Genomic DNA, 13,688 nt, shown 5'->3' with positions numbered 1-13,688 from the left:
AGAAGATGGCGGATGGTGGCAGGCAGCAACATGTTCTGGCACAGTCTGAGCAGCTGGGGGTTTTAGGTGACTCGGAGAGGTAGCACAGCAAGGTCCCTGACCAACATTGTTACATAACCAGGCACCAGTCCTCCCTCTGGCTCCTCATCTGTTCACCCCAGAACTGAGGGCCCGGCTGGTTGCCAGTGGTGATCCTTGTTTCATATCTAGGCCCCTCCACCATCAACTCCTTTCCTCACCGCCCCCCCCCTCCATCAGCAAAGCCTGCAGGAACCTAATGGTTTTCAGCTCATGAAATTCCCATTCCTCTCCTTGACCCCACAAGACCCAGATAATATTTGTTACTTCTGACTCCAAGTCTCGTCCCTTGCCTCCCTCTTACTCTGGCTGCACATGTCGGGCATCCTTGTACCTTGGGACCTTTGTACCTGTTAGTCCCCCTGCCTATGTCAGCACCTGACTCCATTCATCACTGGGTCTTTACTGGGTCCCTGTCAGTGTGGCCTTCTGGGCTAAAGCACATCCCCTCGCCCCTCCCCCAGTCCCCTTGATCCTTAACCTTGCCTGGTGTGCTTTCTCCTTAGGGCAGTTTTGTTACACAAGCCACTGAGTCCACTTTTTAACACACCAGTTCGAATTGTCATTCTTTTCAAACTAAGTCTCTATAAAGACAAGTGCTCTATCTGTCCTGTCAATCAATGGCTTGGATCTGGGTCACTCAGGACTCTAACTGATAGCAGGAAGCCTTACCTTGCTTGCCAGTGTCATGACAGGAGTGACAGCAAGGTCACCCACAAGGAACAAGAATACTGTGGCAGAGGAGGCTAGTCTCTGTCCATCCCGCTTACCCTCACCATGGACTGAGGTTTGACCCCGTGGGTGAGCTATGTCTTTTCCTTTCTTTTTGTTAGAGTCCAGCCAGGCTGGCCCTGTTTGCCCACCATGTAAGCCAGACAGAAACTATGGTGGTGCTGGATGGTCTAGAGTGCATGTGCTAACGGCTAGAAGCCATCCCTGATCCATCCCTGCCAGCTAGTTGCCGTGACTCACCACAGCCATGCCACCTGCCAGGCCTTTCCCAGGCTGCCCTGGTCTGGAAGCTTGGCAGCCGTGCAGTAAGTGGAAGAAGTGGAGAAAGCAATGTTCAGGAGGTGAGCTCTCCAACTCTCGGGGGGTGGGGGGGTGGGTGGGGGAGAAGGGCAGAGGAAGAGAGGAGAGAGGGAGACCTGCGTGAGTCACACAGACACTCAACAGAATCAGTCATTCCTTTTCTTGCCCTTTAAGGCCCTGGTAATATCGGGATTCCCTGTTATTACCTCTCCGACCTCATGGCCCATCCCTCATCTCCCTTTGCACTATGGCTACACAGGTCAGGCTTACTGTAACCTCAGGGTGCACTTGCAGTTCCAAACCATGCCTGGGGCATTACCTGATTCAATTACCGTCTTTAGGTCTCTATTGTGGCTGGTTTTATAGCATCCTTAAAGTGCCACCCCCTTTGTGAGTTTTGTATGCTACTCAGAGTCTCTCTCATCATGGGAAGTGCAGAGGATGGAATGAGGGAATCCAAAACAAGGTGCCTGATTCAGGGATGGAGGGTCCTGGCGAGGGTGTTAAGGAGCCAGGAAAGGGAGTAAAAGCTTGCTTATACATCACGGGCCTCCTTCTAAGCAGCTAGGGGCTCATTCCATCTCCTCAACAACCGGGAAGGGAAATCAGTTAGTAGCCCCATTTTACAGAGGAGAAAACCAAGGCCCAGAGAAGCTGAGAAGTGCTTCATTTGACCAGGAATTCTCCAAGCCTGTCCCTTACTCTTGATGCAACAGACCCCCGCCCCAGAAAATTATGGATAACTATAGCTGTGTAAACTCTGTCTTATCTGGCAGCATCTTTTTATTTCCCTTTGTGCAAAAAAAACAGAGTTAGCCTTTATAATTCAATTCCTTCAGACCATTAGGACATCTGTGTGGTTCCCTCATGGTTTTAACAAGTGAAGTAAAATCTTGCAATGCAATTGTTTTCGTAGCTCTGTAAGAGTTGTGATCTTAGTTTCCCCCCCCCCGCCCCCCCCGACAAATTGTCCTTTAACGGGGCTGTAGACATCAGTGGCTGATCCTTATTAAAGCAGCCAAGGAAACCATCACCTCTCTCCCTCCTGTTTGTTCACCTTCAGTGATGGTCCCCAGAAAGGGTACTTTCAGAGGCAAAGCACCAGGATCCCTTAAGACCTGCCTCTCCTGAAGTCAAGTGACATGCAGAGCTGAAGGCCGCAATGTGGACAAGCCTCCTGGGGGGTCATGTGAACCTCCTGAAGTATTAGTGTGAACCTCCAAGGGTTCCGTGGAAACCACCTGAAAGAACAAAGCAGTAGAAAGATGCATGCCCCGCCCCTTTCCTGAGCTTTTGTGTGGATAAGGGTGCCCCCTAGTGGCTTCCCTCGCCTCTACACGGGCCTTCCAAAGTCCCTGCAGTTGGAGGGGTTTTGCACGCTTATACTTATTTCTCTGTTCCTGGCTTGGGCTCTTCCCTCTTTCTAGCCCTTCCCGAAGTCCCCCAGCCGATGCCTTCAAAATAGCTCACAGTATATGGATCTTTCCTGCATTGACTTCAGAATTCAGGGGTGGATTCCTGCAGACCCAGACAAATGCTGTTAGAGGGATGGACTTAGAATGCTTATTAGTTATTAATACTATCTGGCTTTTACCACGAGATATTAACCGGGCAGGAAGCCACTTGAGGAAAGAGGGTTTGTTTTGTCTCTCTGTTTCCTTGGAGAGGAATAGCGGTGAGATTAGCTTCTGTCTCTAGCCACAGAAGCTTGGAGCACAACTAACTCACAACAAGGTGGGTAAGGAGGCAGAGAAGATGATTATAACTGCGTTGGGCCGCCTAAATCCTTTCTCCAGTGAAATCTATCCTTCCCAAGGCTCCACAGGCTCCCTCACAAAGCACCACCAGCCGGGGACCAATTTAAGCAGATGAGCCTCGGGGTAAGGTAGAGAAGGCGGCCAGTGGTGGGGAACAGGTAGAAATGATGAAGGCTGTCAAAAGCTACTGTGGAATTCTGCCCTCCCTGGCATGGCTATCACCATCTCAAAACCAGAGCCGCTCTGATTACCAGCCTCTCACTGATGCAGGATAGCAAGATGGAAACTATGGGGACAGAGGAAGGGACAAGAGCCCCTCATGCCAGCCTCTCACCAGCTGAGGAGCCAGAATTCCAGCACACAAACACTTGTTACAAAGGCGGCTGCCACTGGGAAATAATATTCCTTTCGTATGTAGATAAAAGTAACAACGAACCAGTCTTATAGCCAGGGTGTGTATGGCCCTGAGTTGGGACTCATTCCTTTCCCCAGGCTGCTAACTTGGTTTTTAATAAGGCATCCTGTCTTCCTGCATCCTGGAAATCTTATCAGTGGTAATCCGGTCAGGTGTGTTAGGGTTTCTATTGCTGTGATGAAAGACCGTGGTCAAAAGCAACTTGTTAGAGAAAGGGTTTGTTTTGCTTACACTTCCACATCACAGTTCACCATGAAAGGAAGTCGGGGCAAGAACCAGGAGTCAGGAGCTGATGCGGAGGCCATGAAGGAGTGCTGCTTACTGGCTTGCTCACTATGGCTTGCTCAGCCTGCTTTCTTATAACAATGAGGACTACCAGCCCAAGGGTGCACTGCCCGCAGTGAGCTGGGCCCCTACACCTCAGTCATTAATTGAAAATGCACTGCAGGCTTGCACACAGGCCAATCTGGTAGGAATATTTTCCCAGTTGAGGTTTCCTCTTCCCAAATGACTCCACCAGAATCCAATATATGACGAGAGAGAGAGAGAGAGAGAGAGAGAGAGAGAGAGAGAGAGAGAGAGAGAGAACACTCCAGCTCATCTTGGAGAAGGCTAAATCCATGCTCTTGGATATGCTTTACTTCTGAAAATCTCTCTTAGCTTACACTGCTGTTAATATCTTTATTAAACCTAACCCCGCTTTGTAAACTGTCTAGTCCTGAAATTCTTTTCTGCTTGGCCCATGATAAAAATACTTAGAAGTCTAGAGGCACTGCTTTGGCTGCTGAGGGTGACAGTGGGAATCTGTGCTCCTATGACCACACTCTACCTCTCTGAAATCTCTACATAGGGATCATTGACATTCAGAACTGGAAGGGAATTATTGATCACCTGAGATTACAGCTTCCCACCTTACACACCCATACCTCCTCCTTTCTCACATACACTCAAACCCCCACTCACACACCCTACTGTCCATGCATTCTTAATCCTACATGGTCTCGGTAGATGCTATGATATGCAGGACCCTGGAGGCCAACTACAGGGAGACTTCATTTATGCAGCCTTTGGGAAGTCAGCATCCAAGCTGGGGTGGGGACTTTTTGATAAAACAGCTGAGTTGGCTCCTGTAAAATCAACTCATTGATTGCCCCACCATGGACTTGGGTAGCATCATGTCTTTGGCATGGTATTGGTATCCTGTCAGGGATGGATTGAAAGAGATTCCTCGGGGAAAATGTCACACTATCCAACTGTTTTGTAAGCACATTCCATAGTAAATCCCTTCCTGCTGAATGTGGACCAACTAGGATTCTCATTCAGTGACCGGGTGAGGGGATGGAGTGGCATAACCATTGAGTAAATCCACTTGGCAGCGTCTTATGAACATGGGCCAGTTTAACACTATGCAATTCCGATCAAAGGAGTTTACTGAAGACTAATGGAAGCATGTGTGCATTCCAAGGCTTTTACAGGAATGGTCACAGCAGTGTGATCCATAACCGGTCATGGAAACAGCCCAAATCAGTAAAGAAATGGGTAGATTGGGCTATATCTATACAACAACGTTATTCATCAGAAATATAAACAGAGAAAAGATCAGCACCTCCGCCAGGACGGGCAAATCTCAGACATGCCAAAGAAGACAGAGTCAAAAGAATTCGATATTTCGAATTTCATCCATACAATGGGGGCTTGAAGAAAGATGCTACCAAGCAGCAATGAATACAGTTTGCTAGCAGTCTCCAGCTGTGGTTCCACTGTACTCCCAGAGCAGCCTCTCTCTTCAGAAGCAGCCTGCTGAGCACGGACCTCAAGGACACTTACAATGTTTGTAAAAAGATGCCATTAACAGGTGCTGGGGAGATAGCTAGGTTGATAAAGGGCATGCTGCCCAAGCATGAAGACGCAGCATCTGCAAAAAAAAAAAAAAAAAACATCAGGCATAGTGTTACACAGTTACAATCACAGCTCTGGGAAGCCAAAGACTGGATTTACCGCAGTACAGGAAAATATCTCAATCACTAGTCAGTCAGCTTACTGAATCAGCAAGCCCCAGCTCCCAGTGAGAAGCCCTGTCTCAACAAACAAACAAACAAACAACTCCCAAACAAACAAAAACCCAAGGTGGAACGCTGTTAAGGAATGACACTAGAGGCTGTTCTCTGATCTCCAACACACACACAAATGCACACAAGTGTGCATACCTACAAAAGCATGCATACAGACAGAAAAGACAAGATACTATCAAATAAAGTAAATTTAAGAAGCAACCTACAGAAAGGGAGAGAATATTTGTTAATCATACAGTTGATAAGGAAATAACACTTAAAACACATGGAAAAAAATCCTGAAAAGGAATCTGAAAACAAGCCAAGACTTTAAACAGACATTTCTCCAAATAAGAGCCACACCAGAGTATGTTCAGCATCACAAAGCATGAAGAAAATGCAAACCAAAAGAATAATGTATGCCATAATGACACCTAACACAGTGTAACCAAAGAAAATATCACTTTATACCCATTAGGGTGCTCTTGTCAAAAAATGTTGGCCCAGTGTGGCCAGATAAACCTTTATGCATTGTATATGGAAATAAAAAGCAGTATAGACCCTAGGTAAATATTATGTATGTGGGTCCTCAAACATTTAAACATAGGGGTGGGATGCGGCTTACTTGGTAGAATTCTTGGTAGCATGCACCAAGCCCTAGACTCCTACCTCCAGCATCACATAAACTAGGTGTGATGGCACACACCTGTAATTCCAGCATTCAGGAGGTGAAGGTAGTAGCATCATGTATAATGAGTTTGAGGCCAGCCTGGGATACATAAAACCCCACCTTAAAGTAACCCAAAACAAAAATGTTATATGATTTAGCAATTCTATTTCTAGGTTTAAACCCCTAAAGGCTTGGAATCAGAGTGTCTTAGTCAGGGTTTCTATTCCTGCACATACATCATGACCAAGAAGCAAGTTGGGGAGGAAAGGGTTTATTCGGCTTACACTTCCATACTGCTGTTCATCACCAAAGGAAGTCAGGACTGGAATTCAAGCAGGTCAGGGAGCAGGAGCTGATGCAGAGGCCATGGAGGGATGTTCCTTACTGGCTTGCTTCCCCTGGCTTGCTCAGCCTGCTCTTTTATAGAACCCAAGACTACCAGCTCAGAGATGGTCCCACCCACAAGGGGCCTTTCCCCCTTGATCACTAATTGAGAAAATGCCTTACAGTTGGATCTCATGGAGGCATTTCCTCAACTGAAGCTCCTTTCTTTGTGATAACTCCAGCTGTGTCAAGTTGACACAAAACTAGCCAGTACACAGAGTCATTCACAGAGTCAAATCCATTCAGATAGAAAGTAGAATAGTGGCCGCGGAGTGGCGCACACTTTTAATCCTGGCACTCAGAAAGCAGAGGAGGTGGATCTCTGTGAGTTCAAGGCCAGCCTGGTCTACACACACAGAGTTAGTTTAGGACAGCCAGGGCTACACAGAGAAATCCCATCTCAAAAAACAACAACAAGACAAACAAATGAAAAAACCAACCACACAGAAAGAAAGTAAAGAATAGTGGCTGCCACCCATTGAAAGAAGAGGATGTGGGAACGTATTGTTTAATGAGCAGAGCTTCAGTCTGGCGAAATGCAAAGCCTGGAGCTGAAGCGTGGTGATGCTTACTCAATACAAATGTCCTTGGGGTCACTGCATTGTGTGATTACAAATGATTAAGATGACAAATAAACTCTGTTCTGTGTGTCTGGCCACAATAAAAAATGTTTGAAAAACTAATAGTGTTATATTAAAATTAATATTTCAAAAGAAAGCTGTTTGCTCTTAGTGGCAATTATGTTGTACATCCAGTGGCGGGGGTGGGGGTGGGGAATGGGAAGTCTTAAATTGTAGTTGGCCGTTTGGTGGATGTAAAGAAAAATATCTCTTATAGAGAGCTCTCTGGAGGTCAGCAGCTGAGCTGAAACCAAAGGAAAAGGATGCTCGTTGGAGTCCTCTGCATCGCTCCCGTTGCCTGATCTGTAGTTCCTATCTTATTTAACAGTTTCCAAGGGAACACAGAGCTTGGAATGTGCACATTGCTATCACTTGGCAACCAGGGACTGGTGGCTGCAGCCACCTACCAGTTCTTCCTGCTACCTTGTGCCGTTATCTGGCATGGGCCTTTTTCCACCCAGGTAGTCAGGGGCTCCTGGGAGGCCAGGGAAGCCTCTCCCTCCTGCTCCCTGTCTCAGCTTCTCCCAGAACTCCCAGGGCACACTGGGACCCTTGCTGATGAAGGTAAGTCTACAGAAACAAGGGAGGATGGACCAAGGGAGGCATAGAGAACTTCTAGTCCAGAGAATCTTCTCACTTCTTCCCACGGGTGGAGGATTCTGGGGACAGGATGAATAGAACACAGCCAGGCCCTTGGAGGACTTACAGACTTCTAGAGCAGAAGACATAGCTTAGCTCTGTTCTTTCAATGTACTAATAATGCCTTTTCCAAATGGACTATTGAGATGCAGACTTTCTGAGGCACAGATCATCCTTAGCTGAGGTGGGAGGACCACAGCAGATGTAGGATGTCCTGCCTATCCCAGCAGTCACCAGTAAGCACCAGAGCCACTTCCTCCGAATTCTGTCATTCACTACCTGAGGGCTTTCCATAATTCTAGTAAGTAGCTCTTACCAGAGCGAAACATTATCCCAGTTCCCCAGTCCTGAGTTGAGACATCTCTGAGATCTTTCACTCTCTCTCCTCACTGCTTGCCAGCAAGTGTGAGTTCCAACTGCTCTCAGAGGCTTATCAGGTACCTCCTTTAGCCCAATCCTCCTTCTCGGCCCTGGGAGCAGCTCTCAAATGAGCCACTCAAGCTCCCAACGGGATCTCCTGTAGCCTGGGATGGCCTTGAACTCATCACCAATCTGAGATTGGCCTTAAACTCCTTATTCTCTTCCCCTAGGTCCTAGGATTACAGACGCAAGCCACCATACCTTCAGTGTTGGCTTTTAGGGGAAGCCTGGTTAAGATAGGCAATGGTGTATAAAAGAAAAGGGAAATGTGTGAGCTGCAAGCCATAATCAATGGGATGCAAAGTAGTGTGGAACCAAGGGGAAGGGGCGAGAGAATTGGTGGCTTAGGAGGCAAGAGGCCTCATTACGAAAAGACAAAACAACAGCAGGAAAAAAGAGAGAGTAAGAGAAAACCTTAAAAGCACTAATAAAGCTGGCCAAAAGTCCAGCCTGTGTTTTACTATCATCATGAACCAGCAAGCCTAACCTACTTCAGTGATAAAATCCTCAGCCCTTCTGGAGCTGATAGCTTTCTCTGTTGCATGCCTGCCCCCTTGGCACACCACCAAACCCCTTGAGCAGTGTGGAGCAGTGGTTCTCAACCTTCCTAATGCTGCAGTCCTTTCATACAGTACCTCATGTTATAGTGACCCTCGACCATAAAATCACTTCATTGCTACTCCCTAACTGTAATGTTGCTACTGTTATAAATCACAATATAAATATCTAATTTGAGGGATATCTGCTATGCAACCCCTGGGGGTCATGACATCCAGGCTGAGAACCACAGGTGTGGAGAGTAACTAAAGATGAGGAAGAGATGAGAAGGGCAGTGTTGATTCTCCAGTTATACAGGGATAGCTACATTTCCCACCTTGGTGCCTTCACGTACGCTATGTGCTTTTACAGGAACATTTCTTCTTTATTCTTCCATGAGAGTTCTGTGCAATTGGCCATTTCTTAATCCAAGAAACCCTTCCTGATCCTCGCTTGGAACATAGGATTCCTGTGGGCCTTGTATAGGTCTCTCAGCACCTCCAAATGACAGATTTCATACTGGATTGCATCTTGTCTATTAAAAAGAAACACTACAAAGTTCCATTAGGGCAAGACCTGTGGCATGTTAGCCTAGGCATGAGAGCTGAGAGAAGTCAAGGTCACTGGAGCCAAAAGAGATCAGAGAATGAAAGGACACTGGAGGTGATATCAGAAAGGCACAGGACCTGTGGAGTAAGAGGGTGGCAGACCTAGAGTGAACTTCGCTTTTGAGGTGTGGCTTGGGCCTAAGGAGCATGGTCTTCCCTGTGTTTTAACAGAATCTCTCTGGTTGTAGGGTGAAAACAGTGTAGCATACAAGGCTGATGCCAGGCAACCAAGAAAAAAAAAATGACAATGGCTTGGGTCATGGTATCAACCAACATGGCAAAATTTATTTGTCTACAAAAAAGTATTGGACTTCAAGAAACATGGAGAAACAACAGGTGGTTAAAAAAAATCTTGATGGAGATTGGGGCACAAGTGGCTAGCATTTGTCAATTATCTCTGTGTTCTAGATGTGGTCAAAAGCTGTGTTTTCTTGGGTGAAGTCATTTCAACTCTCTTTCTGATCTTTATGTCACTCGCAAAGTGAGGATGGTAAGAGAATATACCCCATGAATTTGTTGAGAGGGAATGTAAAAGTTTTGGCACAGGATTTAGCATGCAATCAACATACATATAAATGCTATCCTAGAAACCAAATTACCAATTCCCAGGGGCACCTCTATTGCTCACTGGCTAATTGTGTCACGATTTCCAAATCTATGTAGTGGCAGAGTACTGTCATCAATACCAACTGTATAATATTGGATCTGGAAAATTTGATAAATACATTAAAGTTTAGCATGTAGAATAAAGTGCTATCAGGCAAGAAGTACTTACTGCAGGCATGCTAATAAATTACGATGAAAACATCTAAGACAGATTGCATCTAAGACAGAAAACATCTAAGACAATTTTCCCCTGGCCTAGTACACACTCCACTTCGCAGATGAGAAGTCTATTGTAGTTGGTAGAAGGCAGCCTCTCCCCAGGAACGAACAGCCTGGCACTCAGCAGTCGCCTGCTGCAGGCAAAAAGGCTTTGAGAAGATAAGCCCTAGCCTGCGCGCTTCTTAGTGGAACCTTCTAGTTCGGTGCAGGTGTTTCCAGCCCGGAGCACTCACAAAGTCAGCAAGTGTTTCCGGTGCGCGTCTCTGCGTTTCCGCGTTTCCACTTCCGCGCAGGTGCGGACATAGCTGAAAGCGAAGGCCGCATCAAAAGGCGTCGCTGCTGCTCGCAGTCCCGCTTCTCTTAGGCGGAGTGGCTTTCTGCACAGTCCCCTCCTTTTCTTCCTTCCCCACAGAAGCTGCAAGCATCCATGGCGGGCCTGGAGGTTCTCTTCGCGTCGGCCGCTCCGTCCATGAGCTGCCCGCAGGACGCACTCGTCTGCTTCCTGCACTGGGAAGTGGTGACAAACGGCTACTATGCCTTGGGCACCGGCGACCAGGTACGCGGCGGAGCCCGCCCCGGTGGAGGGGAGTCTGCAGCCCGAGGCCCAAAGGCCTGCCCTGACCGTGCCAAAGCCAGGGCCCGAGCAAGGCTTCTGACGCCGCACTTTGGCGCGCCTGGTGCTGGTGCCGACAACGGGCACAGCGTGCGTGTAAACTCGGGAACAGACGTGTAAAGGCGTCCCCGACACAGCTCAGCAGTCGCTTAGGCCGGGTTGTGTGGATCTGACTGAGACAGGCTAGTAGCTTCCTCAAGGTCCTCATCCACCAGTTTACCCAAAGCATCTGCCGTGGAATACTCCGTGCTACACCCCCAACTCCAGGCATCTGGATTCAAGCACTGGTGTGGCAGTGAACTTTGACCCACTCAGCCATATTCTAGGGCCCCTTCTTCGAGGGGACAGTGTTTGGATTTCAGACTTGAATGCCGCGTTTGATTCTTGCTATCCATTCTCCTGAAGTCCTTTCTGGGCTCAGGCTGCCCTTGCCTCCACTCTCTGCTGATAAGGGTATGCGTTTTCAGGGTAGAAGCCAAAAAAAAAATTTTTTTAAATTAATTAGTTAAAAATTGAGAGGCCATTAACTGTTAATTTATCTACTAGAGAGTTTTATTTTCAGCCTGTGGCCGGCAGACTAGTAATGCTTGCTAGACTCAGCGGGTATTTGTGTTGGCCCGTTAGCTGCCTCCTGCCACCCTCCTTCTTGTGGGTGATGAGAAAGGAACAAAGCACACACTTGACTGGGTAATACCAACTCAGCAGCTAAAGAGTCATGCTGCCCACTTTCTCTTTGCTTTTTTGCCTCTAGTGCTATAGAGCTGGGCTTGTAATATTTGATCTCAAGAACATGTTTGTTGACTTGAACAAACAGGCATTGATTGGTCCCCTTATTGAGGGCACGGCTACTCCCCATGAGAGCTCTGTAGCTGTGTGAGATAAGGTCAGTGGAGGGCCAAGGAGATGGCCATAGATACGAGTTAGAAAATTTGGCTTTGTGTTGTGGGAGTCTGAAGATTATAAAGAGAAAATGACCTGTTCATGTGTGCAGTTTTTGGTTGGTTGGTTGCATTCTAGCCCAGAGGCACTGGGGTGAGCCCAGTGGCCATTAACGAATATTTCTAGCCTTAGGATTTTGTCTATAGAAGACAGTTAGCTTTACCTTTCTTTACCTTACCAGTCTGTCTGGAAGAATCTCCAGCCTGCCCTGCTCTAACCTTTCATAGGTTGCAGCCACTCTCAGGCCTTTGAGTCTTCATCTGAGGAACTTACATGATACAAACATATGCTTTGGTTACCTGCCAACCATAGCCTTCTGGGACACTTGATATTTTATATCAAGGTGCAGAGGACAGCCACATGATGTGTTGGGCCTGTCTAGCTTCTGTTTTCTGTGGAGTATCAGTTTTGCCTTACCACAGTGAGGCTGTGAGCTTTACCTGACCCTAGCAATTATTTCGTGCTCTGGAATGAAGGTGTTGAGGTGGGGAGCAGAACAGGTTGTCTGTAAGCCAAGAGAACTTGCTGGTAGGGCCAGTGCTGTCCATGTAGGACAGGAGAGAGTCAAAGGTCTTGACTGAACACGGGTAAGGTCTGCCAGCCCTGCCTTAAATACCCCTGAGTCACCCTTGAAATCCACACCACAGTAGGAAGTTACCCAGAAAGGCAAGAGGGTTTCTCAGGCTGTGGCTAGCTTCAGTTTTGTTTTCTCCTTACTCTCCTGTCTCTGCTGAGGCCTCCAGTCTCCTTGTCACCTAGCCAAGTTTGATTGGGACTCCTCTGGCAAAGGATTTCCAAGCACTCGGGGTGGTCTCCCCTGCACTTGCTGTGTAAAGTCCTTCATGTGTGGGCCTTCGTTAGTGTTGTCCATCTCTAGCCTCACTCCTTCCCATCCCATCCTACCATGCTCTCATGAACACAGCTTCTGGTCGTGTTGTTCTGTGTTGAATGTGTGCTTTTTAAAGTTTTGTTTTTTTCATAAATGGTATTGGACCATAAACTTTTTCCAACTCCTCCCACCCCCCTGTAAATCCCCACTTTGTGAATTCTCCCTCTGTACCCCACTCATAGCCAACAGAGTCCAGTTAGTGTTTCCTGACAGAATATTGCTTATTTTGGTGACTTGCTCTTACGAAGGTGCTATTCATGGGTGCTCTGTGCATGTGTCCAGAGGGGAGAGTTTCATAGAATTACCCTTCTCCTGGTTCTTTACTGCCAACACACACACACATGAAGTTTTCTCTAGAATACTATAATTTGATCTAGTGTGTTCCTTCTGACTGCAGTGTAATGTGCCACTGTCCGCATAGTGTGCACTTTACCTCTGCTTCAGCTGTTCAGGCTCACTCTGGACTGAAGGTTGTCATTGCTTATCAGGCTCCCACATGTATCCACAGCTTCCTTCTAGGAGGACGTTTGAGTCTTGGCTCATACAAACCTCATAGTGCTAAGTACTGCTAGGTGGATTCCCAAAGGGCCTGTGTAAGTTTGAATTCCCAGAAGTAGTGTCTGAAGGTTCACTCATGCCCAGTCAAACTCACAGTCCTAGGCTGGTGGTTGGGTGTGACCTTCATCTCTCTCTCTCTCTATTTTTGTTTGTTTGTTTGTTTTTGTTTTTGTTTTTTTGAGACCGGATTTCTCTGTGTTCCCCTGGCTGTCCTGGAACTCACTCTGTAGACCAGGCTAGTCTTGAACTCAGAAATCCACCTGCCTCTACCTCCCAAGTGCTAGAGGAGTCCCAATCAAACTTGGCTAGGTGACAAGGAGACTGGAGGCCTCAGCAGAGACAGGAGAGTAAGGAGAAAACAAAACTGAAGCTAGCCACAGCCTGAGAAACCCTCTTGCCTTTCTGGGTAACTTCCTACTGTGGTGTGGATTTCAAGGGTGACTCAGGGGTATTTAAGGCAGGGCTGGCAGACCTTACCCGTGTTCAGTCAAGACCTTTGACTCTCTCCTGTCCTACATGGACAGCACTGGCCCTACCAGCAAGTTCTCTTGGCTTACAGAAGATTATAAAGAGAAAATGACCTGTTCATGTGTGCAGTTTTTGGTTGGTTGGTTGCATTCTAGCCCAGAGGCACTGGGGTGAGCCCAGTGGCC

The 13,688-nt window shown here is 47.3% G+C and overlaps 1 protein-coding gene across 1 annotated transcript in view; it reads left to right on the top strand.

Annotated features, from left to right (window-relative positions):
- The first annotated feature begins 7,392 nt into the window (after nt 1–7,392).
- Nucleotides 7,393–13,688, top strand: part of Psmf1 (proteasome inhibitor subunit 1) — a 28,419-nt gene continuing 22,123 nt past the window's right edge. The window contains exons 1-2 of the mRNA XM_021152759.2: nt 7,393–7,571; nt 10,449–10,592. Of these exons, the coding sequence (XP_021008418.1) occupies nt 7,566–7,571; nt 10,449–10,592 (150 nt within the window). The 5' untranslated portion in view covers nt 7,393–7,565. The remainder of the gene's footprint in view (nt 7,572–10,448; nt 10,593–13,688) is intronic.

This window comes from Mus caroli, chromosome 2 (genome assembly GCF_900094665.2).
Source record: "Mus caroli chromosome 2, CAROLI_EIJ_v1.1, whole genome shotgun sequence".
NCBI classification, from domain to species: domain Eukaryota; kingdom Metazoa; phylum Chordata; class Mammalia; order Rodentia; family Muridae; genus Mus; species Mus caroli.
This window is presented reverse-complemented; position numbering and strand designations above follow the sequence as displayed.